Below are 24426 nucleotides of genomic sequence, written 5' to 3' on the forward strand. Positions count from 1 at the left end.
AAAAACGGAGATAGATACACAGCAGCCAGCTTTCACCCGCGTTTCAGCAGTGAATATATATACCCCGTCGGGGTGTGGATCGCGACAGTGTAGATAATACGTAGCTGTCAGTCGTATCCGGCCAGTGTCAGTCTAAGAGTTGGTATCTATCGGTGAAACAAGAGAGTGGCCAAGTGTCGTTTGTGATCCATTTAATAACAATTTACCTTGGAAAAGGAAAACAACCCTTATTTCGTTATCGTTCGAAATTGAATGATCGGCGGTACCGACTTTCCCTTTCTATTATCCCGATCACCAATGATTTCTTCGAACCAAAATTTCATCCGAATTTGAATTCGTTTGAATGAAACGATATTCGACTCGTTCAGAACCGAATCGTTCGTCCGTCGCTTTTATTTTATAAGTGAACAACAACAACTCTTTATTCATTATCTGGTGATTATAACATTATCTTAACATTGTGTCGTGTAACTTGGATATTTGGTATATCAATAATAACACGAAGTGTGAGTGTCGAATATATAATAGGGTAGTGGCGACAGAGACAGAGAAGATCAGGTGGACAAGGATCGGTAGAAGGTGGTTGGTATCAAGGGGGTGCGCATGATCCCTGGGGAAGGATCACCTCTGTCGACGAGCGCGGGCCTCTCTACTGGCCCGTTTGGATGGTGATCAGTGGTGGCCGTATTTTGACATTCGAACCACCATGTCAGGGCTGCTTTACACGCTTTTAGGGTTGGCGGCTAGCACGAGCCTCCATTGTGCCGTTCGCCGCGAGATAAGCCCGTGCACCTGCCGACAGGAAGAGTTCTCCAGTTCCGTTATCAACCCGGGCCAGTCCGCCGCTGCTGCAGCAGCTGCCGCGGTCGCTACTGCAACCGCTAGCAACGCCGGCCACCATGGAGGGCATGGGGAACGGATCGAGGTCGTGTGCGAGAAAATGGACTCTTTCGAACAAGTGGCAGGGGCGTTAAGGGGCAAATTCACCGCTGAACAACAGATTACCTTACGTGTCGCGCATTCGAATCTCAGGGATATATCGCGGCACGATTTTAAAGAGCTGCGGATGTCCATCACGAAACTCGAGTTGAATCACGATCGACTAGGGTGAGTGTGTAAGTTTACCTGCATCGAACGGGACCTGTATCTTGTAGATTTATCAGTTGTAGAATAGAACAATTTTTCTGAAACAAATCCGTTTGTTTCGTTGCGTGTTCTTCGTGTGTCTGTGTGTATTTCTTTGTAATTATTCTAATCGCTTTTTTTTTTCTTATCCCAATATTGTGAAATTTTTTTTTTTTTTTTCTCCACTTCGTTTCATCATTCAGGAATTTGAATGTTTTTCCTTTCAGAAGCACGTTGAGTATGAGTTAAGTTTGCTCAAGTTTAAGACGATAGTACGAGTTCGATTTTCGCTCACCGAGCAATCTCGCGGTTTCTTCAAGATATATTTTCTTCATGGATATGTGAAAGACGTAAAATCAATTTGAAATTCCTCGAGTTTTTCCATTGTGGATGAAGAAAATTGTGCGACGCCGATAATGATCCGTGGATAAATGATATCAGGCCACGTATAACAACGCGTTTACAGTGATCACGTTCCTAGAAGTTCTATTTATTCGTTTATTTATTTATTTATTTTTTTTTTTATCCAATTTATTTGCGCAGTTTATTCCTTGTGAGAGGAAATTTTAGGTGAAAATTCAGTCTCGAGATGAATAAAAAATCTCTCTGGATAATGTATATGTATTAAAAATATCACGATCATTTTATTATCATTATCAATAAGAAATTTTTATTTTATAAAATTTATTAATATGAAAAATTTTAAATTTTATTATAGCATTGACTTCACGTATCCATGTTTAACGTGTCGTCTGACCACATCCCGCTTGTCTGACCATAAAGTTCCTTAATCACTTACGAAATGTCGTCACAACTTTCGTAAAGTATAAAGTATAAGCGAATTGTAAGCGTGAAAAGAAAGAAATTCAAGGAACGTGTGTATAGAAAGGATAACAGAAAATTTATGACATATATTTGTCATTCGAAACTCATAAAAAAACACGTTTACAAATGTATCGTATACATTATCGATACAAGCAACAATCTGTTCACAAAAGGTCACCGTTTGATGTTGCGAATAAAGACATTTATAAGGCAACAAAGAAACGATTCTAGAATCTGATAAAATTATTTTATACACAAAAAATTTTTTACAATTAAATTTAATGGAAGAATTCTATTCAAATTATTCGAAAAAATGAAATGGAAAATATTTCAATAAAAATATGATGCGTTTTGCAGTTATAAATACCTGCAAAAAGGCCTTCAATTTACAATACATTAATTCTAATGCACGTGTTGTATACGTTGGGTATAATTACTATAATCTTTGTCCTCTCATTTATCTTTGAAAGATATTATTTGCTTATACGTTATATTTTATATTCTGTTCAGATAAAATATTAAATAATACGTCGATAATTCGATAATAAGGCGAAAAATAAAAGTTTCAATATCCCAGAAATTCCCACATTGTATCGAATTAATGTATCAAATTTTATTAAGATTCGAGAAACAACGGAATAAAGATTATAAAGGTAACATTCATGTCTTTGTTATGAGTCCTTGAAAAAATAATTGCTTTACAGAAAAAAATAATGTATTCATATATATCATATAGTCGATGAGAGATTTCATCGATCGTTAATTATCATCAATTTATCATCGATTAAAAATGGATGTATGAAAAATGACGAGAATTTCTTTGTTTCTAGTTAGTATGCAAATATTGTCCTTTTTGTCTCTTCAAATGGGCATAATGGACGAGCACTGGTCTTCCTTGATTATCCTGATACTTGGTCAGATGAGAAAAAAACGAAAGTTCACGTCGGACGAACAATCATCAATCGTCGTCGTTCCTCGCGAAAGATAGAAAAAGAGGCAAAGCTATGGGCGCGAGAATGAAATCTTAATCGTGCCTGACCTCTTCGAATGAGTTATCAAGAAGAAGAAGCCCTGCGCTTATCGTATTGGAATAATTAAATAACGAAATGCTGTGAGCCAACATTATGTGAATAATTGAACGATAATGACCGTGTCTCATCTTGGTTTTTACAGTTAAATTTTTCACTGGTCCGTTCGTTTTGAACTTGCATGTCTTGATAAAGATTTGTACAATTCTAGAAGTATGATTATATGACAATTTCAATTATTTAAAAAAAAAAAAAAAAAAGAAATTTTGAAAAATAGAAACGCAGATTAGATATTTTTGTTTTTTTAATTAAATTTTTATATTTAATTAATTGCTCTAATATGATACTTAATAAATTATTTATTCTTTCTAGGAATAGATGGATTTGTTTTTTGAAATATAATATGAGATACGATATGCATAGATATTATAAGCCAAATATTTTTACAAAAGTTTCGTACGTTATTTTTTTCTATAATTCTAATATAGTTTCATGAAAAATATATATATATCATGAAAATAATATACATTGTATAAAAGTTGTATCTTATGAGGAAAGATATGAGCTTTCTAGAACAATTAAAAAAATTATATTTTATCGGAGGGGTCTTTACAACTTAATGATTCATGATGGAAATTTGTCGAAATACAAATGATTAAACGGTTTGATAACCGTTCTTATATCTTGTATTTAATATATAACAATCCTTTTCCTTAATTCGAATATCAAGAAAAAATGTAAGCTCATTTTGTTGATCCGTGACTAGGACAATAAACGATAACTTCGCTTCACTTTAGATAATTGAGGATTGATTGTATATCGCTTGTTAGCTATGTGTTTTCAAGGGCCACATGTTGTTAGCTTTCTGTTCGCCTCTGTACGTAAGAAGATAACGCATTATCGGCAAATGATATTCCAAATTTCTGGAGGACAAGAAAATTTTTATTATTTCGGCCATCATTTTCAACAATCTTAATTATTTTAAGATATTAATCTTAAAATAACGAAGTTATTTTGATAAAGCAAATTTCTACGCCATTCAAGAAAATAATTCATGTTTTATAAATAATAAGACAAAGAATCCGCATTACAATTCTTGCGAATAAATTTATTATTTCTTCGAATCAATGAAATTTCTCGTTCGATTGTGATAAACTCGTTTCGCTCAATTGAATTGCAGTGGAATGCGTATGCCTTGTAAATATCTGAATTATTATTTCACGATGATGTATGATTTTGATGCGAAAATATGCGATCTTGAGCGTTAATAAGAAATTTATTTAAAATAGATCTGTGCACAATAGAATTAAAGAAACTTGATGTTTTGTAGGTTCGTAGATGGTGAAGTTTTTGCGGGGTTGGGAAGAACGCAATATCTTAGTCTCGCGGATAACGAAGTACCGTCGATACCAAGACATATTCTGTCTCATCTATCTTTACTGAGGACCCTAGATCTCAGCAGAAATCGGATAAATCGTATAGACTCGGATGACTTTAAGGTATGCATGCGTACTCATAAGAACATTTCATCACTGCCTATTAGTTTTCTTCCTCGTGAGTGAATATATAAATGCATCGAGACACGTGTTCAGGAATCGAAGCTTTCTTATGCGCTTCTAGACGCGTAAGAACTCTGAATCGTAATATATCAAACTGTTTATCGATCATTTATGCGCAAATATTAAACACGTAGTTGAGATTCCCTGACGCGATTGATCACGATTTGCAAATACGTTGTTTCAATTGTCTGAAATTTTTTAATTAATTTTTTTTTCAATTATTTGAAATTATTATTTTTTTTTCTTAATATCTTATATAAAATGCTTATAGGAAAATATGAATGGAGAAGGTAAATGGAAAAATAAATCACCCGATAGTGATAACATCAAAACAGTTTATAAACAGGAAGAAAATAAATTATAAATACGTCATAATGGCGATCAATATATAAGAGTTGACGTAACCTTTTTTGACCGTTTCAATATTTCTGCAAAGATTTGCATTTATCGAACCGATTAAGTCTGATCTGATTCGCATGATCGAATGATCGACCGTTTGCGAACATATTCAATGTAGCGATATTAAATAAATAAATCATAAATTATATAAAAATCGTTTCAGATCGGCACGTTGAACATTTACGTGATGTTACATATATATACGAGAATCATCCGATCGAAGATTTTTCATTTTTATTCGTTCATTTTTCTTTTTTTTTTTTAATTTTCTACTTTTTTTCATTGTAACAAAATCAATAGGATAGAAAAGTAATTTCTTTTAAACACGTTTTACACACTATGCGCGACTTCATGATATATTTGTAACCTGCGTATGAACGAACAATTCATCTCGAAGAGAGGAAGACAGCTAGTAGAGCTTGATGGGGTTTCCCTGGCGCTTGTCGCGCACGTGACTGGCCACGTGCACAGAATTGTCCGCCGATCGTTCCCCAGACGAATCGTACTACTTATGAGAATTTTTTTCTACGATTCGTGCCTCTGTGTGATTTATCACACTTATTCACAAAACAAGAAAAGAAAAATACGAAAAAATAAAAAAAATAGAAATGTAAAAAACTTGTGTGCAAACTTTTTTTTCAAAAAAATTAATTTTCTTTTTTAGACCAACTATTTTTCAATCTTGAGAAGATAGAAGAATAATCGCAAACGTTGCTATTTAGAGAGCCATATGTTACATATGTTCTATACATGACACGTTTGCTCATAAAGTTAAATCTATTATTATTCGTATTTTTATAAGTAAAAGAAAGTAAAGAATTCGTAATGTTCTCTAAACTAACCGAGATACGCTAAATTCATGCTTATTCATGCACTTTATAGTGAATTAAATATCTCTGAACATTCTATTAAATATATGTAAATAGGAGAAAAACAGATAAATTTGATGTAACAATACCGCCTATGTGATGAATTATCAGAGAAAAATGTTTATCGTCTGACAGTTGTAAACAGCTGTTGATTCGAGTTGATCGGTTTCAGTAAATGCGAACAACAACATTTTAAACTCTTCCGTTGCATCATGAACTTTCAGTATAGTTCAAAAAATTTTCGCTATATATAAAACAATGTTGCTTCAGTAAGCTGTTAATATTTATCATATAACGCCATTCTTGGTTAAACGTCGCACATCCTCGTATTTAATCGCGTTTGTCGATACTGCTAAATATTATCTCTTTAAATCATCTTTCATTTCTTCCTTTCCTCCTTGCTTCTCTCTCTCTCCCTCTCTCTCTCTCTCTCTTGCTCGTTTGCTCGCTCGCTCTCACGCACTGTTTTTATATAAATCAAGCGATAAATTTATTTTATACGAAATAATATATAATACGAAAAAAAAAAAAATCTATATAATTAAAAATCCTTCTAATATATGTATTCTCAAAATGCATTTTTTTTTACCTATGATTTTCAGTACAATCCGACATTACAACATCTTCTTCTGGCCGGAAATGCAATTTCAGAAATGGTGCCAGGCTCGTTACCACCGTTAGTGAAGCACTTACACGTCGGCCGCAATCATTTGCAAAGCCTGAATCGAACCTTACGGTACGACACTTTCTTGATTACCGAAAATTTACGTCCATTCACGAACCTCCTAGAATGTATCGGACATCCTGTTTACAATTCCGACAGTGGCTCTTAATTGGCTCTATTCATCGTTGATGCAAAGAACCAAGCTCCTTGGACTCGGCCGAATGATTAAGCAAACGTGCACGCGTATTATATGCAAAGGAGAGAACAATTAAGCTCGCGATCTCTAGTCACATGTTTGAGATTATGTATAATTTTTAAGAATCATTTTCTTTTTTTCTCTCTCTTTTTCTTTCTCTTCTTTTTCTTCTTCTTCTTCTTCTTTGTTTTTTAATTGGATCAATAGAGAAAGAAAAATAATAAGAAGATAAAAAATAGAAGAAAAATTAAGAAATATTCATTTTGTTCATCTAACGAAAGCAAATAACGGTTTATTTATTTATTTATTTTTTTTTTTTTGGAGCGAATTTTATCGGAACGTGAGGTTCGCCATGCACGTGGCTTAATCTTGTTTCAGAGATTTGAATCAGTTGGAGTGGTTGCTAATTAACGCCAACGAGCTCTCGTCTCTGGATGGCGAGCTACCGTCTTCTGGGCATAATCTGAAGATGCTCTACGCCGTGGACAATAAATTAACTCACTTGCCGGTGGAATTTCGTTACCTGCATCGTTTGGAAAGTCTGTATCTTCAACACAATAAGATTCGCAGTTTGGATGGTACGCTACAAAAGGCACGTCGATTGAAATTTCTCGAACTTTCGCACAACGATCTGCAAGAGGTAATTAATCATGATCAATAATATCGTTAACAAAATATTAATCCCCTAATTATAATATATTAGAAAAAATAATTATCATTTATTTACTTCAAGTATTTTTTTTTTCTCAAAAATATAAGAAATATATTATTCCGTTTATAACATCGTAAAATAGTTTATATTAATTTATTTTATTAAATTATAATTTAATTTAATAAATATCATCTATAAGTATGATGTTGATATCGAAGCAATAGTGGTTTATAAAACATGTAGATACTCATATGAAGTGCAAGTGCACGATCGCGATGTATGATAACGCGTGGAGGCGTTCGTTCAATGTTCCGTGCATTAAGTCAATTACTACATCCTAATGTAATTATTATGTCGTGCGCTTCCGTTTCGCGGATTAAATTTTTATTGCAATGGACGGCTGGTATTCGATGGTCTTCTTCGTCATTCGTCAACGTTTGATAGATATTTTCGATCAGAATCTAGAAAGATTTCATATTTAACAAATTAATATAATTTTCTTTCTAATAATAATAATTCTAAACAAATTTCTAATTCTTATAATATTGATATGATTTTCTAAACGAATAAATTGTTTTATTTCTGAAGTAAAATATATATTTTAAAAATAAAATTTGAATTTAAATGAGAAATTTATACAAATAGATATAAAATATATAATAATATATATATATATGGTAATAAGATAATAAATAGAAAACAAGAAATATTATTAAAGATAATATTATAAGTAAAATATTTTTTCTCAGTTAACGGAAGAGGATTTCATAGAAGCTGAAATGTTAGAGGACTTAGAGCTTGGGCACAATTCTCTAAAATCGTTGGATAGCGCAGGTGATAATGGCGACGGAAATGGGGGCAACAGTGTCCTTTACCCTCTTAGATCGCTCAAGTGTTTAAATTTGACGCACAACGAGCTTCGTGAATTTTCATTCGCGTCACTTCGTGGTCTGCGCGAGCTACGAATGCTTGATCTCTCGAACAACAGAATCGCGCGGCTCCACAGAGGAAGAACGCCATCAGAGGTACTTTAATAAATGTATTTTCAAATTTATATAGAGGAACATTTGATAATTTTTATTTGTAATATGATTATTCTGATTATTATTCTAAAAAATAGAATTGAAATATAATATTAAAGAATTAATATTCATTATCGACATATTACTTCTTGCTTACCAACATATTTGACATATATGTTGAACTATTTAAATATTTTGTTGTATATAAGTTAGATATAAAAATTTTCTCCAAATATATGAATGAATTTAATAGAATAATATTTCTTCAAATGGATTAAATATTCATATTGCAAATAAAAAATATTATTACTTATTATTTTTAAGATAAATCTATAAAGAAATATATTTTAATGTACTTGGTTAAAAATTTTAATCAAATATAAAAAAATATATAACTTTATATCCTCGTCGACTTATTTTTATAGAATTTAGTAGAAGAGGAAGGGGATGAAACGGCAGGCGGAAATATTCAAGATATGCGACTTCAGCATAACGAGCTACGAAGCTTGGATGGTTCCTTGTTTCTTGGAATGAAGGAATTGCAGAGGTTGAATCTAAGTCATAATGCTTTAGGACCAACAATTGGTCAACGCGATCTACGAGGTCTTGATGGTCTAAAAGTACTTGATCTTTCTCATAATGAGCTTACCACTCTTGAAGATACATCAGAGGTACATTAATATACATGAAATTAATTCACACACCTGTTTTTATCGAATGATTGTATAGTTTCATTAGAATATTTGATTTATTCAGATATTGAACATACATTGAAATGTTAAAGAATTAAATTTTTCCTACAAATCAATGATTAATTAAAAAAACATGTGATATATACAAATCTCAAAATAGATGTATAATGATACCTTTTTCGAAAAAAATGTTTCCTTATTACCATATTTATAATCATGATATTTCTGTATAGACATGGCTTCCTTCTCTGGAAGAACTGAATGCATCACATAATCGTTTAGTAACGTTATCTGAAAGAGACTTTCGTGGATTTCCCGTTCTCTGTTGGGCAGACGTGAGCGCGAATCGGATACGTATTCTGATGCCGGAACTTGTGGCAAATACACGGTGTACTGTTCACGGAGTGCCAGATGTGCTTCGTATATATCTGCAAGGTAAGCTCAAATTATTATCAGTATTATAATAGTACATTATCGTGAATGTTATATTATTAATGAAACTTGAATAAATTTGTTTAGCCTTAATTTTATCTCTTTCTTTATACATTTAGATATTTAAAATAAATTATTAGAGATGACTTATAAAAGTCGCGTAAATTTCCATAAAATTTAAATAAGGAGAATTATTTGATTATTGATTAATTATTTCTTACATTATTTATTTATTGATAAAATAATTAATATAACAATATTTAAATTTTAGATTTAAATTTTATTTCAAATAAATAAATAAAATTTTTTTTAAATAAAAAATCTCATTATTTTTAAAATGCTTATTATTGTAAAATGATACAATTAGAAAAAAGAAAAAGAAAATAAAAAAACTTTTTTTATAAATAAGAAAAATATATATACTTCTTTTTATATAAATATCTATTGAATTTGAAATAGATTTTTCTTTCAATAAATGAATATCTGCAATATAGTTTGGGAAATTCTATTATATTATTAAAATATTAAATTTTTCTTTGATTTCGAGATTGTTTTTGAATTGTTGGTGAATTTGACAAGTGAATATCTTCCAATTAAACTATTGCAATTAGACATTATTTTATGAATATATATTATAATAAATTTAATTTTAATTTACTTTTAATACAAAAGTTGCTAAACTATTTTTTTAATTATATTTAACATTTGCAATTGATTTAATAGAAAGTTAATGCTTCGTTTAATGTATAAATATTGATAAATTACAATCCAGAATTTTTTTTTATTGCGCAATAAAAAACGATAAACACAGGTGTATATGATTTCATACATTTAGGAATATCATTTTGTTGAATAAAAATTTTTATTGTTTGTTTTTTTCCATAAAACATGGAAATTTTAATTTCTAAATTTCTAATAAATTGCAGATCATATTAAACAAAATCGAAAATTTTTCAACTCTTAATTTAAATTCTTAAAATTGAATGATATTAAATAATAATTCTATTGATAAAGCTGACACAATCGTAGAAATTTAAAAAAAATATATATTTAAATACGATATAAAGAATAAATAATAAAGAATAATAAAGAATAATTTTAATATTGATGTACTATAAGATCGAAAGAGAAAACAAGCAATGCTTATAATATTCTTAATAACGTATTATGCGCAAATACGCGTAATCGTCTGGTTCGTACAACGTCGAGTCATCCGATCGTACGATATGAACGGTCATTCGATTTCGTTTTCCACCCTCACAAAAGGATAACGTCTTTGTGGAACGCAGACGCGTTGAATGGGCGCCAGTGCGTAATTAATAAACACATCGTTAAATGTCGCGAGGCCAACCGATGAAAGAAGAAACGAGACAGAATGAGGGAACGGGTCATGAGAGTGGTCGGTGTCGGCAGAAAATAAATTACTGCTTGATAATAACGTGGCTCCATTTGGCTCCCAAGCTGTACATTATTTTGTTATAAGTTACATTTTATAATGATAACCTCCGTCGTGGCGCCATCTCGTATTATTTATTGTATACCAAAGATGGATTGTTAACTGTTATTTATTGTTAAACATATACAAGTTTTCGTGGTACCGTTATCACGTTCAATTCTGTTATTTCAGTTAGCTTTGTTATTTTCTCAGATTTTTATTCACTTTCATTGAAGTTTTCTTTTTCACAATCTGCAAATGAATGATACGATAATTCTATTGCTTTTTTTTATTATTATGTTATCGAATTCGTGAGATATGATCAAATCAATATATATATATATATATATGCATATTCATGAAATTTTTGAGATCCTATAAATTCATCATCATGATGCAAATATGCATTTTCTGTATCATGACATATTAAATCTGGAATAATTTTTTCAATAGATCTTAAGGAACTATTATGATATCATAATTGTATAATGATGCTTTTATTGCTTCAAAAATTCGCCAGACAGACTCATATCTAGCTTCTTACTTATCTTGTCTTGCTGACGATACTTCATAAAAAAAAAGAAGAGCTTCCCCTTGCGATATTCCGATGTTTTTTGCTTACAGATAATCCGGTGTTGTGTGATCCTGGACTCGCAGACCTGACCGTGGCTTTCGAAGTTAATCACGCAAAAGTTTATGGTGTTGCCAATAATTGTCCGACTACCGTGGCGACTCCTACCGAACAAACATCGCCACTTCCGCCATTGCCACCGACGCTGTTGTTAGCTGCCGCGGCAGCTGCTTCCGGAGGAAATGTTTCTTTCGCCGCGACACTTGAGTAATTCATTATAAAATAGAATAAGAATTCTAAAATGTGATCAATCGACAAAGAAAGTTTGAATGAAAACGAAGAAAAATGAAGGATCGAGAAGAAGAATTCTTCGATTAACAGTTACTCGTTTGTGTGAAGCTATGCAATATCTACACACGAATAGACACACGTGAGAAACGATAATGTTAAAAGTTCGTTTTATTGGTATTCATTGTGATAAACTAAAAGTGTGTGGAAATGGGCGGTGTAAATCTTGGTGTAACCTCGTTCCCCTTCACGTTCGACAGGCGTTTTAGTTCGTTTAATCTAATCCGCTTGCGTGAATTTCTTGGAAGCATGCAAATGAAAAAAAAAAAACGTTGTATAATAATAATTATAATAATAGAATAATACATACATACACATATATACACAAACAGACATTCATTAACATCATGACATCATAAAAAATTTCATATGCGATTAATCTCGTAATCGACAACTGACAATTGTTCGCGATCAGACGTCGGTCTCTAATCGATAGATGTGTTACTACATTTGTTATATGTAGTTATTAAGTAACGAGAAATATATATTTATTTTAGTAAGTTTTGATCACATATCGTATAATTCGCACAGAACAATTCTTCATGTGTTCGATATAGAAAAAAAAAACTTTATATATTCGCTTAGCCGAAAAATCATTCTTATCGAGATTCAGAAACAATTTATTAATGTTTCTGTTTTTTAATTATAATTATTAATATGATATTATTACGTTGTAAATAGTCATTAATTTCGTTACTTCTTATATATCTTATTAACACTAGAGCTCGACGTTTTTTCGAATGTTTTATTTCGAATTCCAATTTGCATCTATTGTTTAAAAATTTCATCTACTTCATCTTTTAATATGTTAAAATAATTATATATGTATGTAGTATAAAAAAAACTGCGCTATAGAAACGGTATAAATAATTAATAAGAGTACTCGAAGCTTTCGAGATCGATTAACAAATTAATCTTTTAATTGAACTCGAAATTATCATTAATCATCCATACTTCAAAGTATTATCCATAACGCTTATGTGACGTACTGTGTATCATGATTTTTCATGTTGCTTTAGATTATTCATTAATGACATCGGTTAATACGTCTAATATCTAGTGTACAATTATATCGTGTAAGATAATATATAGAATCTCCGGAATAATATTTGCACATTTATATTAATTATATTATATTATATTATATTAATAATGAATTTTTAAATTAAATATAATAGATAAAAATTTGTACACAGGTATTAATCGTATCAAAACTGATAGACAACGTGAATACGGCTAGTATATCATAATAGTGCATCAATTCCCATCGTCGACGTTTCGATCTTTAATTAAATTCCTAAATGATCGAGTAAATGAACGATCGGGCAGGTCAATAGTGTAAGTGAAATCTGTTAACTTACGTTGTGTATGCGATATGGACTGATTGGCAGTGGGCGATCAATTGACTCTCTCGTTAACTCGTGCCAATAGGGATGAATTGTTATCAACGTGCTGCTACGCATACATAATCAATTGGCCCTTTCCATGTACGAGTAAGACGCGTAAATATTTCGTACGTAGTTATGTTAATATACGAATTAATGTAAAGTATAATAAGCGAAAAATTCGAATTTTCGCAAGATATTAGACGAATCTGAATAAATAAATTTTTATCATTCAAGATTGTTTGAATAACCAGAACAAAAGTAATGTAAATTAATGAATTGACATATATCTAATTATATTTTCAAATAAAAACAAAAATTTAAAAAATGAAATTTTTAGAATTTTTTCTAATATGAATAAAAAATAATATTTTTAAGAATTTATACAGAATGTTACATATTCATTTCATTCATTACCAAAAATTATTGATATTGACTGCTAATTTTAAAATTGAAATAATTTTTTAAACAAATAAAATCAATTTTAAAAAAGAAAAAATCAAATTTAGATAATATTTATAACCATCTAGCAAAATTAACAATTTAGCATATATATATGACATAGATTTTATGTACACAAATAAAAATCAAATGGAGATTTCTTTGTAATTTTAGAATTTAAATAATTTATTTTCATTGTGATTAGCAGTTTACTGTTTTTATATGAACATAATAAATTAAGACATGATATAATGACATAATATTCATAATAATATCAGAAATACTGTAATTATTAATAATTGAACATTTTAATAAGATCGTATTAATATTAAATTTTGTAAAATATATAGTATTGGAAGTCTTTTATATGTAATGAAACTTATATTATATGTAATAAAATTTGTATTAATTTTATTATATTATATAATTCTATAAAATAGTTAACTACATAAAAAACATTAAAAATATTAATTATTTAAACAAATATTTACTTACTAGTATATATAAGATTTTAGTTTTACTTTATATTTAAATAATATTGAAGAAAAATATGCCTAAGTTTACAAAGAAATGCAATTATATCTGAAATTTCTACTTGCTTAGAAAAATCAATAATTTCTTTAAAATCCGTTAAATGTTCACTTTTAAGTGTGGGATGAATTTTTTCTACTGAAATATATAAAATTATTTACATACGCATATTAATTATTAATTTATAAACAATTAATTCATATTATACATTTATAATTTTTAGAAACAAATGTCATACCTTTCCATTGATCATTATGATTAAGTAATAGTACAAAATATTCATCTTTTATATCAGTATCATTTATAAAAAAAGATACTTTAATTTGTTCTTGTTCTTTACTATTGATTAAACGTATTCGAAAATCTAAATGTTGTTTATAAGTTTGACAAGCACATTTAATACTTTTCCATTTTAATAACTTTTCTTCTTTTCTTTTCTTTGATTCTAAAATAATATGTCAAAAATTTGCAATATAAAAATTATATATATATATATATATCTAATTATAGAAGATACCTTCATTTAATTCAACAATTTCAATAGATAAACTATTTCTTCTTGATTTTGTTTTGTTAACTTCTTCTTCTAAATTTTCTTGTTCTTCTATTATATTGGCAATTTTTTTATCTACGATTTTTTGTTGTAAATCTGTTGCATCTATCTCAGATTTTAAACTTTCCACTTCCTGTTGTAATTCTGATATTTTGTTACCATTTTGTGTTCTTTTTTCAATAAATTCTAGAAAAAAAAGGAATAAAGAAATATTATTATTATCAAATTATTGTTTATCATATATCAGACAAATTATTATTTATTTTTAAAAATTTGATAAGAAAAAATAAATTTATGATACATACATTTTTATATTTATTACATTACAAGCAGATTAAATTATAAAAAGAAAATATTTTTTTATTACATCTCTTATATATTTTTTGTATTTTTGTTTTCTATGAGATAAAACGAATCGATTAATATATGTAATATATTTATTATATATATAGGTTTATTAGGAATGCATCTTATATATACATAATATACACATATATATGTATATATATACGTATACATACCAATTTTATGTGTGGTTGCATCTTCAACTTTAGCGGCAATTTTTGTTTGAATATTAGAATAATATGATTTTAACTTTTGTATTATACTAAAATCTCTATTCTGAAGAACATGTGCGATATCAATATTAAATTCTTCCATTATCAATATGTGATTTTTATGTCTGTTTTTAACGTATTAAATTAAAATACATTTTAACGTACAATACTTAGCGTAGCCATTTAAGTTTTGAAGTAACAGTGCTACCACTAAACTGGACAAATGTTACTACTATTTATAACCTTAAATTTAAAAATTACTCTGAGATATTCTTCATATTTAAATAATGAAATATTATAAAATTGTCTATTTTAAAATAATTTTATTCAATTTCTAAAATAAAATTTAATAGTTTTTGATTCTATATGATGAATGAATTATATTACATATCTTAAAAAAAAGAATGATAACGCGGCAAACTTAAATTTCAAAATTAATTAAATATTAAGAAAAAATATGAAAATATAATCAACATTAACTTTTAAAAACATTTTTAATGATGAAAATTTTAATATAATATTGTTAACTTTTATTTAATGCGTATTTTATTTTATGTATTTGATTTTCAAATAAAAAAAAGTTAATGAGTTATTTGAATTAGATAAGGCATATAATCAGTCGTAATAATGAATAAATATTATTATTCAAATTCTCTTAATGTTTTAATACTATTTAATGATATTGTTTTTTATTTATACAGATGCCAATCATATCCTTATCATATATATAAATTGTTATCACATTTGAATCACAGCATAGATCTTTCTTATTTCATTCAAAGTTTAAGTACAAGCATAAGCATCAAATATGATGTTTAAATTTTTACCAATTTTCATCATCTTCAGCATTACTGCTGTTCTTGTACGTATAATATTCTATTTTATAATATTATTGAAAATATTTCGAAAATAAATTACTATGTAATTTTTTATTTATTTTTAACTTAATTATTTATTTCAATAATTTATATATAATATAAATATATATATATATATTCCAATATATATTCCAATAATTTTTCATCTTCCAATACATTTAATAAATTGTATTATTATTTTAACTAGCAGTTTTTATTGTAAATTAATGATTTTCTTCTCTTTTCAAAAAATATTTTTATATTTAAAAACTATTTTTCATAAAATTTATTAATATAGGCTTTTACGTTTGATGCAAAGGATCAATTAGAAAATGTTGTTAAGGTATGTATTAATTAATAATTCTAACGATTTTTATATATAATAAATTATAATAATTAGTAATATTAATAAAAATTTAAATTAATTAATATTTTGAATAATGAAATTCATTTTATATTAATATTAACTCTCTTTCTTTACATTAATAGTATTATATTTTATCAAAATATACTTGTTTATTTTTCATATAGAATTTAATAAAAAATCATATATTAAGTAAAAGTTTTTTAAATAATCAAATTTATTTAATTTTTTTGAACTGATAATAAAATTAAAAATTTTTAATATAAATTTTAATGAAAAATCTTGTCATAGTTTGATGACAGCTCTCAAGCAAACTCACAGGAAGATAGCAATGCCAATAATAGTGACAGTGACAATGACAATGACAATGATAATGACAGTAATAGTGGAAGCAATGAAAATTTATCTGATTTTAAGAATCAAAATTCTCAACTTACTGATGATTTGGAAAAACTTATAGAATCTGTAGAAGATATACTTGAAAATGAACTGAGACAAGTAACAAATGAATCTACACATATTTGGGAAAATGTAAAAGACAAACTCAATTCAATCGAAAATAATTCCAAAGCGAATTTTCAAAATGTTACGAGTAATATAGAAAATATCTTAAATAATATTAACAACAAAACCCATAATGCCTTTGAACATGTTAGAGATATTGTACAAAACGAGACAGAAGCATTTAAGAAGGAACTTTTGAAAGCTTACAGAAAATTGAAGAAAGATCTAGCTAAACTTGAAGAAAATGGAAACAATATCTCGCAAAAAATACGCGAGGAATTTAAAGAATTCTTTGAAAAATCTTATGAAAAATTAAAAAATACAATTTATTCTCTGGAAAATGCAATAAATGAAGCTGAAAAACAAGCCAAATATATTTTAAGTGAAGTGAAAAATATTACATTAAACGAATTACAAAAGATCGAAAAAAAAGATGTAGAAATATGGCAAGAAGCAAAAAAAGATCTTCTATCAATGGAAAAAAATGCAGAAGATGCTATGAGTAAGATAACAGATTCAATGAAAAAATTGAAAAACGAAACCAATGAAGTTCTTCATAAAGTTTCAGAAGCGCTGAATGAAAATATAGAAGAAATCAAACGAAATGTTACTAAAATTGCAAATGAAGTGAAAGAAATCGTAAACAATACAATATCTGAGATCAAAAAGGCAGCAAAAAAATTTCAACAGGAAATTGAAGAAGATGTTGAAGAGGTCAAAGAAGAAGTGATTGAAGTCATAGATGATTTAAATGAAAAGTTATCTCAAATTGTCAACCAAACTGCTAATACTTTAAAAGAAACTGAAGAAATTCTTGAAGAACAATTTGAACAAGCCAAGCAAAATACTTCTCGACTTGTAGATAAAATAAAAGATATTGTTTCAAATATTTATCAATATGTAAAAAGTTCTACGTTAGAGATTATTGACAATGTCAAGAACGATATTAAAAATATTAAGTCTAAAAATGATGTATTCTTATACAATGTGACACAAACGATTGAAAATAATGTGAAACAAGTAAAACAAGAAATCTCGAAAGTCGTAATTAATCTTAAAAATAAAACACAAGAACAATTACAATATCTTAAAAACAAACTCGGTGAATTAAAAGGAGAAGCCTCGCAGGCTAAAAAAATTATTAGAAATAAAATAAAAGAAATTACTAAAAACGTTACCAATGTGCTTGATAATTTGGAGCATGGCATAAACAATACTTTGGAATATGTCCAAAATAAAACTTCCGAGATTATAAACCACGTAACAAATATAATTAAAGAAAAAATACAGGTAATCATACAGAAGTCTGCTCAAGTTGTAGCAGAAGCAACAAATACAATCGAAGACGTTAAAGAAAATACAGCTATCGTTTTGAACAATACTTTAACTGAATTAAGGAAAGATGCCAACAATCTTTTGAACAATGCCAAGGAAGATGTTCATAATATAACTAATCAACTTGAAAACCAAGTTTTTAATGTTCTCAATAATATTAAAAACATTACAAAAAATTCATTAAAAGATATTGAAAATATTACGTCTTATGAAAAAAATTTAAAAGAAATAATTCATAATATTTCAAAAGATTCTAGATCTCTAATAAGTAATGTTTTGAATGATATTCATGATACCATTGATGTCATTCTCAATGATACTAATGATGCTATTGAACATATAATTAATAATGTCAATAATGTTACTTCTAATATTTTTCATGATGTAAAAGATGCCATACAAAATGGATTAAATTATACGAAAAATAATATAAAAAACGTATTTGATGGACTTCAGAATTCAGTTCACAAGGTTTCCGACGCTGTGCGTTATTTCAATGATAATGTAAAAAATATACTTATAGGTAATATAAATATTTTATAATAACTATTAAACTATAACTATTACATGTGTTACATTAAATATTAAAGAAAATGTAAATAAATTCTATAAATGATTTTTGTTATAGGTAATATAAAGAATCTTAGTCACAGCAAGTAAGTTTAATATGTATTTTCAAATTTTTCAAATAAAATATACGACATAATATCTATATAATATAAAATTATATATCTTATACTAAAATGTAAAATTCCATTTTTATTTCATAAATATTGTTTATATTTATGTTTAGTTCCCATTTGGGATCTTAGTAACAAACATAAACTACAGACTACATTATCTTAAATGGAATTAAAAGACAGAGGATTGGAAATTATTAAACAAATAAAGTAATTTTCAAATAAACAGCAGTGAAAAAACAAAATAAGAAATCAACATATTGAAAGTGTATGCTGATTTTTTTAAGTTAAAAAAAACATTTATGTTATATTAAATATAAATAACTGTTATTTGTGATATTAATAAAAATAGTTAAATCAAATATAAATCTAATTTAATAAACTAAATTATTGAAACATTATATTAGATTGTGATTCAGATGATTGTATATCATTCCAACAAGCTATTTCTGCCATTTCCAAATTACCATCTTCTGTTAATGTTAAAATTTGTTTTTCAGAATTGTCTTTAAGTTTTATAGCTAAATCTGTGATACCATCAGAATGTGATGCCATCACTGAGGAATGTGTTGGTGTTTCATTAATTTCAACAGGTTGTAAAATACGTACATATATTGGTTGACCAGTTGCAGAAATATTATCTACAATTAAAAAACATTTTATAAAAAAATGTTTTCTAATTAAACATGAACCTTAAATTCTTACCAGAAGTTAAAATATTTTGTATTGATAAATTTTCAGAATTTGATAATCTTATTATAGGAATATTTTCATTACGATTTGAAATTTGTGATTCTGAATATGTTTCAATAGTCATAATTGGTACATTTTGTTGTATACTTTTTTCCAAAATTGGAATATCCAGTATAGTTTCATCAATATCTTTCAAAGATGATTCTGAAAGACATTTAGAATATAATTTATTGATCACAGAAGCAAATCATTATAGAATTATAGAAAAGTAAATATTTTAGAAAACCTGTTTGTTTATCTTGAACTCTAGCCTGATCATTTATGTGTTCTTTCACATTACAATCATGTGATTCTTGTTGACTTTCATAAAATTGTACACCACATTTATCACAAAATATTTTTTGTTTAATGTGATCTCTAATGTGATGGACCATAAATGAATTATGAAGTGTGGTATATTGACATTTATCACATTGCAACCAAATATTACTTTTTTTATGTTTGGGCTTTTCAGTAATATTTGAAGATAAAATAACATCTTTCCTATTTTGATAAGTAGTTACAGTTTGACTGTTACATTTTGTTATCTGTGGTGGTTGAGAACGCTTTTGTTTCTCACTATTACCAAGAAGTTCTCCTTTTTCCAAAGAATATTTTTGCTCCAAAAATCTCAAAACATTATCACGTACATTACACATTTCAACATCAAGTCTATCAAGTGTATTAATAAGATTAGCACAACTTCGACAAATTACATCATCTTCCGATATTACTACCATATATCTATATTTTTATATAAAAAGAATAATTATAATACATTTAATTTGAATACAATGATACTGAAATGTGTATAATGTTCACATAATAACTGCAATAAGATACTACCTTTCACCAACTAATTCTCCAAGTTTTTCTATTACTCTAGTTCTTGATATTTGTGTTCTACATGTAGCCAAAGAATAATGACGTCCTTGAATCTTTGCATCACATACAAAACATTGTAACTCTTCCAAAAGTTTTGAATTATTATAATCATTACCAGTATCAGAAACAGTTACATTTGTGCAATTGTTGGTAATATCTTCAGAACAAATATCATGTCGTTGTCCTATTGACAACATTGAAGTTATATTTGCCATTGGACTAATGACAATAATTTTTTTTAATAGGAATCAAGGTTAGGATACAAAATAGGATATAAGGTGTATAACTGCAAAAAATAATACAAAATAAAGAATATATAATTTTGTATTATAAATATTACACTGTACTTTTCTTTCCCATATTTTATAATAATATGATAAGATTAATGTATCAATATAATATAATTTTTTCACAAAATTATTACCACAGTATAAGATCATATAGCTAAAATATATTTTATGCCATCTTGTGAAAATTGATGAAAATAAATACATAAATTATGAATCTATATATATATATATATATATATGTATGAAACATTCAGAATAATAAATATAAGGTAGTATAACAATAAACTATAGCACTTTCTTGTTTAGGAACCAGCATTGCTAGAATTCCCTAAAATAGAGAAAAAATAATAAAAACTATTATAGATGAAGTATAAACTAGATCTAACATTTAATGGAATTTTGTTTCCTATATTTTAAAATATCAATTGTCCAAAAAATCAAAGTTTGATATGTTTTCTATGATTTAGATTACTGGTTAATACTGGTTAATACTGGTTAATTGTATTAATTATATTCAATTACATTAAAAGTTAATATAATTAAATTAAAAAAATCGAAGAAGATATATCTTTCAAAAATAAGTTCATTTTATAAGGATTATTATTTTAATTTAAATTTCTTATATTTATTTTTATTCATCAATATATGGAAAATGAATTTATGTAAATATAAAATATGTATATGACATAAATATATCATTGTATAATAAATATATAAAAATAAACATATATAATATATAGTATATACTTACAATATATAAAAATTAAATCGAATATATTCTATTAAGATTTTTAATTGATAGGTTAGATAAAGGAGATAATAAAATTAATTAGATATCAAAGTCATCACACATAAATTTTATAGAACAAGTATAGATAAAAAAAATAGTAAAAAAAAGAATAGAGATAGGGTAATAATTGTGGAATCAGCATCATGAGAATACATTAATAAAACTAATATAGACAAGAAAAAAAAATAGAAAAAAAATTAATAATCAGCGCCATCTATCGTCTGCTAAAAATATCTGTTCAAGACAAAGGATAAAGTAGAAAAGAATTAAAGATGATTTCTATAAAAAATATTTATAGAAAGATATTTATATTATATTGCATCATTATATTATCAGTTTTCCAATTCTCATTAATGATTATAATCTATTTTTTCACTATTACTGTATTTCATTACATTGTCTAAACATTTTTTCCTTATTTTCCTTACTGGCAACCCTGCTCTTGATCTCTAGAATCTATTATTTTAGTGCCATTCTCAATATTAGAGATTCAACATAAAGTAAAAGTGCATGCAGATAAACTCTTTCATATATTATACAAAAAAATATAAAAATAATATTACAATTATTTTTTATATGTAAAAAAATAAAATATATTAAATTTTATCATTATGTAATATTATTTATTTATTAATTTATTATTAATGAATTTAAATAATAAATTAGAATAATAAATAATAAAAGGAAATTTTTATGATAAAGATAATAAAATTTATGACAAATATTATATAAACATAAAAATATACATTTATATATTGAATACAATTGAATACAACAAACAAATATTATCATGAATAGTTTCTATGATTAAAATAAGAATTAAAAATTATATACAATAATTTGTATCTGTTTTAAAGGAAATTTAGTGCAGGATGGGACGTAATAAAGATTCAGAAACAGATAGTGTTTTATCTGAATTTGAAAATGAAGTAAAAAACATTAAAACTACAGAAAGAGAAAAGCCATATAAATGTAGTTTTGTTGGATGCAACTTAGCTTTTTACAGACCATCCAGATTACAAAGGCATATTAGATTTCATACTGGAGAAGTAACATTAATATTTTAAGATTTAGTTTTGATTATTTTTAATAATTTAACTTAAATAACTATGATTTATTTATTTTTAGAAAAATTATAAATGTAATTATTCAGGATGTGATAAAGCTTATACTAATAATTGTCATTTAAAACGTCATATGAAGAGTCATAATATAAAAAAGGCATTATATAAGTAAATATATATTTCTTTTTAGTGCTTTATTGCTTTAAATCTGAACTTTTGATATTATACTTTCTATTTAAGGTGTCCAGAATGCTCATTATATATTAGTAATCGAGATAATTTGAAACGTCATTATAAAAGAATTCATGACAAATTGACTTGTGAAAAATGTAATGAAACCTTTATAAAAAAATATCAATTGAAGATACATATGACAACACAACATTTAATTTCATATAAATGCAATGAATGTAATAAAAATTTTACAAATTTAACAAAATTTAAAAGACATGAATCAACTCATAAGAAAAGTGACAAACAATATTCATGCAATATGCCTGAATGTAATGAGGTTTTTAAAAAATGGTTGCTTCTTTGTGCTCATATAAAAACTCAGCATGTACGTGGTAAGTATCTATTATTATATTTTTTATACATAATTTAATTTGAAAAAAATATTTAATTGTAATTAAATATAATATATTTTTTAAAAACACATATATTTAAAACATATAATATATTTATTTAGATCATAAATGCAAGGATTGTAATAAAATATTTTTGACCAAACGACACTTAAAAATTCATTCAAAAGTTCATATGGAAAATAGATCTGTTTTATCTTGTCCATATGAAAAATGTCCACGAGTTTATTATTTCAATTGCAATTTAAAACAGCATATACGAACTTATCATTTAGGAGAAAAATATGAATGTGATATATGTAAAATAAAGATTGTAAATAAAAAAAGATTAGCTGAACATATTCAAAAATTACACATGTCAGAAAAAAGAATAAAACAATCAAAAAAATTGCGCAAAAAACGAAAAGATGCTGGATTACCTAAAAAAAGTATGGTATCCAAATTAATTGGAATTAATTTATCACCAGAAATGGAAAAGATGATATTACAAAGAAAAGAAGATATAATATATGAACAATTTAAAATGGTACCAAGTGATGATTTAGATTGTAATTGATTAATTTTTTTAATAAAACAAAAAAAATTATTTATGTATTAAATTATTGATTTATAGTATTTTTATAATTTAACACAATTAGATTTTTTTAATGTATCAGTATATTAATAAATCTTTGATGAAACTAACTGCAATACTAGCAAAATATTAAAACATATCTTTTTCAAAGCTATAATGTATATATAATTCTGAACCTTCAATTTGAAATATAAAATAATTTTTTAGTATTTTTCCTTTTGAATTCACAGAAATTAATTAGCATATTTTTTTTCTTGTCTAATTTTATTTTAAAAGAATAAAAATATTTTTATAAAGACTAAATTCTTCATAATTATAAAATTTTTTAAAAAATATTTTATATTTTTACTTATAATATAAATATTCTATTTAACATATGAGAATAAATATATGTATCAAAACTTAATAGCAATAAGCTACAGTTAAATTTTAATTGTAAATCTGCAAAAAAGCTGTAAACTATTTGCCAAAAAGTTTTTCTAT

General features: G+C 26.6%; 5 protein-coding genes and 1 long non-coding RNA gene across 9 annotated transcripts; 3 read left to right on the forward strand and 3 right to left on the reverse strand.

Annotated features, from left to right (window-relative positions):
- Positions 1-396: 396 nt before the first annotated feature.
- Positions 397-13435, forward strand: ltl (leucine-rich repeat-containing larval translucida). The gene is made up of 8 exons (XM_086910807.1): positions 397-1107; positions 4309-4477; positions 6408-6541; positions 7044-7305; positions 8067-8342; positions 8765-9010; positions 9265-9466; positions 11523-13435. The coding sequence occupies exons 1-8, from the start codon at positions 707-709 to the stop codon at positions 11738-11740; spliced, it is 1908 nt and encodes a 635-aa protein (XP_086766933.1). The 5' UTR covers positions 397-706; the 3' UTR covers positions 11741-13435.
- Positions 9069-9459, reverse strand: LOC105735557 (uncharacterized). Its single transcript, XR_015292764.1, has 2 exons — positions 9206-9459; positions 9069-9136 (listed from the first exon to the last, which is right to left on the reverse strand). It is a non-coding gene; the product is annotated as an uncharacterized LOC105735557 (long non-coding RNA).
- On the reverse strand, positions 11011-15724 carry LOC100869033 (uncharacterized). 2 transcript variants are annotated; one of them, XM_003693871.4, is made up of 5 exons: positions 15249-15724; positions 14692-14913; positions 14413-14619; positions 14139-14312; positions 11011-11150 (listed from the first exon to the last, which is right to left on the reverse strand). In XM_003693871.4, exons 1-4 carry the CDS (start codon positions 15385-15387, stop codon positions 14161-14163), a joined length of 720 nt encoding a protein of 239 aa, XP_003693919.2. In that variant the 5' UTR covers positions 15388-15724; the 3' UTR covers positions 11011-11150; positions 14139-14160. The 2 variants fall into 2 exon arrangements, with proteins under 2 accessions (XP_003693919.2, XP_086766934.1); XM_086910808.1 differs by lacking the exon at positions 11011-11150 and having other exon boundaries at positions 14028-14309; positions 15249-15501.
- A 261-nt stretch (positions 15725-15985) lies between these two features.
- On the forward strand, positions 15986-19386 carry LOC100865503 (uncharacterized). The gene is made up of 5 exons (XM_012486909.3): positions 15986-16146; positions 16440-16484; positions 16797-18867; positions 18973-19000; positions 19138-19386. Exons 1-5 carry the CDS (start codon positions 16093-16095, stop codon positions 19154-19156), a joined length of 2217 nt encoding a protein of 738 aa, XP_012342363.2. The 5' UTR covers positions 15986-16092; the 3' UTR covers positions 19157-19386.
- LOC100865265 (uncharacterized) lies at positions 19002-20992 on the reverse strand. The gene is made up of 4 exons (XM_012486911.3): positions 20603-20992; positions 20004-20500; positions 19730-19921; positions 19002-19665 (listed from the first exon to the last, which is right to left on the reverse strand). The coding sequence occupies exons 1-4, from the start codon at positions 20854-20856 to the stop codon at positions 19412-19414; spliced, it is 1197 nt and encodes a 398-aa protein (XP_012342365.1). The 5' UTR covers positions 20857-20992; the 3' UTR covers positions 19002-19411.
- A 754-nt stretch (positions 20993-21746) lies between these two features.
- Positions 21747-23968, forward strand: LOC100865145 (uncharacterized). Of its 3 annotated transcripts, none has more exons than XM_086910831.1 (5): positions 22128-22227; positions 22579-22770; positions 22850-22953; positions 23026-23351; positions 23474-23968. In XM_086910831.1, exons 2-5 carry the CDS (start codon positions 22594-22596, stop codon positions 23923-23925), a joined length of 1059 nt encoding a protein of 352 aa, XP_086766957.1. In that variant the 5' UTR covers positions 22128-22227; positions 22579-22593; the 3' UTR covers positions 23926-23968. The 3 variants fall into 3 exon arrangements, with proteins under 3 accessions (XP_003694034.1, XP_086766957.1, XP_086766958.1); XM_086910832.1 differs by having other exon boundaries at positions 22221-22274; XM_003693986.4 differs by having other exon boundaries at positions 21747-22770.
- Positions 23969-24426: the final 458 nt, after the last annotated feature.

This window comes from Apis florea, unplaced genomic scaffold, assembly GCF_048593485.1.
Source record: "Apis florea isolate Af1SG1 unplaced genomic scaffold, ASM4859348v1 contig_3203_pilon, whole genome shotgun sequence".
NCBI classification, from domain to species: domain Eukaryota; kingdom Metazoa; phylum Arthropoda; class Insecta; order Hymenoptera; family Apidae; genus Apis; species Apis florea.

Bases quoted from the DNA above. Each gene is read 5' to 3' on its own strand.
- ltl (XM_086910807.1), top strand. From the start codon at position 707: ATGTCAGGGCTGCTTTACACGCTTTTAGGGTTGGCGGCTAGCACGAGC. The intron at 6,542-7,043 runs GTACGACACTTT...ATCTTGTTTCAG, and splicing joins AGCCTGAATCGAACCTTACG to AGATTTGAATCAGTTGGAGT. The intron at 9,467-11,522 runs GTAAGCTCAAAT...TTTTGCTTACAG, and splicing joins GCTTCGTATATATCTGCAAG to ATAATCCGGTGTTGTGTGAT.
- LOC100869033 (XM_003693871.4), bottom strand. From the start codon at position 15,387: ATGGAAGAATTTAATATTGATATCGCACATGTTCTTCAGAATAGAGAT. The intron at 14,914-15,248 runs GTATGTATACGT...TTTTTTTTCTAG, and splicing joins TGCAACCACACATAAAATTG to AATTTATTGAAAAAAGAACA. The intron at 14,313-14,412 runs GTATGACATTTG...TATATATTTCAG, and splicing joins TCATAATGATCAATGGAAAG to TAGAAAAAATTCATCCCACA.
- LOC100865503 (XM_012486909.3), top strand. From the start codon at position 16,093: ATGATGTTTAAATTTTTACCAATTTTCATCATCTTCAGCATTACTGCT. The intron at 16,147-16,439 runs GTACGTATAATA...TTATTAATATAG, and splicing joins TCAGCATTACTGCTGTTCTT to GCTTTTACGTTTGATGCAAA. The intron at 18,868-18,972 runs GTAATATAAATA...TTTTTGTTATAG, and splicing joins TGTAAAAAATATACTTATAG to GTAATATAAAGAATCTTAGT.
- LOC100865265 (XM_012486911.3), bottom strand. From the start codon at position 20,856: ATGGCAAATATAACTTCAATGTTGTCAATAGGACAACGACATGATATT. The intron at 20,501-20,602 runs GTAGTATCTTAT...ATAAAAATATAG, and splicing joins GGAGAATTAGTTGGTGAAAG to ATATATGGTAGTAATATCGG. The intron at 19,666-19,729 runs GTAAGAATTTAA...TTTTAATTGTAG, and splicing joins ACAAAATATTTTAACTTCTG to ATAATATTTCTGCAACTGGT.
- LOC100865145 (XM_003693986.4), top strand. From the start codon at position 22,594: ATGGGACGTAATAAAGATTCAGAAACAGATAGTGTTTTATCTGAATTT. The intron at 22,954-23,025 runs GTAAATATATAT...TTTCTATTTAAG, and splicing joins ATAAAAAAGGCATTATATAA to GTGTCCAGAATGCTCATTAT. The intron at 23,352-23,473 runs GTAAGTATCTAT...ATATTTATTTAG, and splicing joins AAAAACTCAGCATGTACGTG to ATCATAAATGCAAGGATTGT.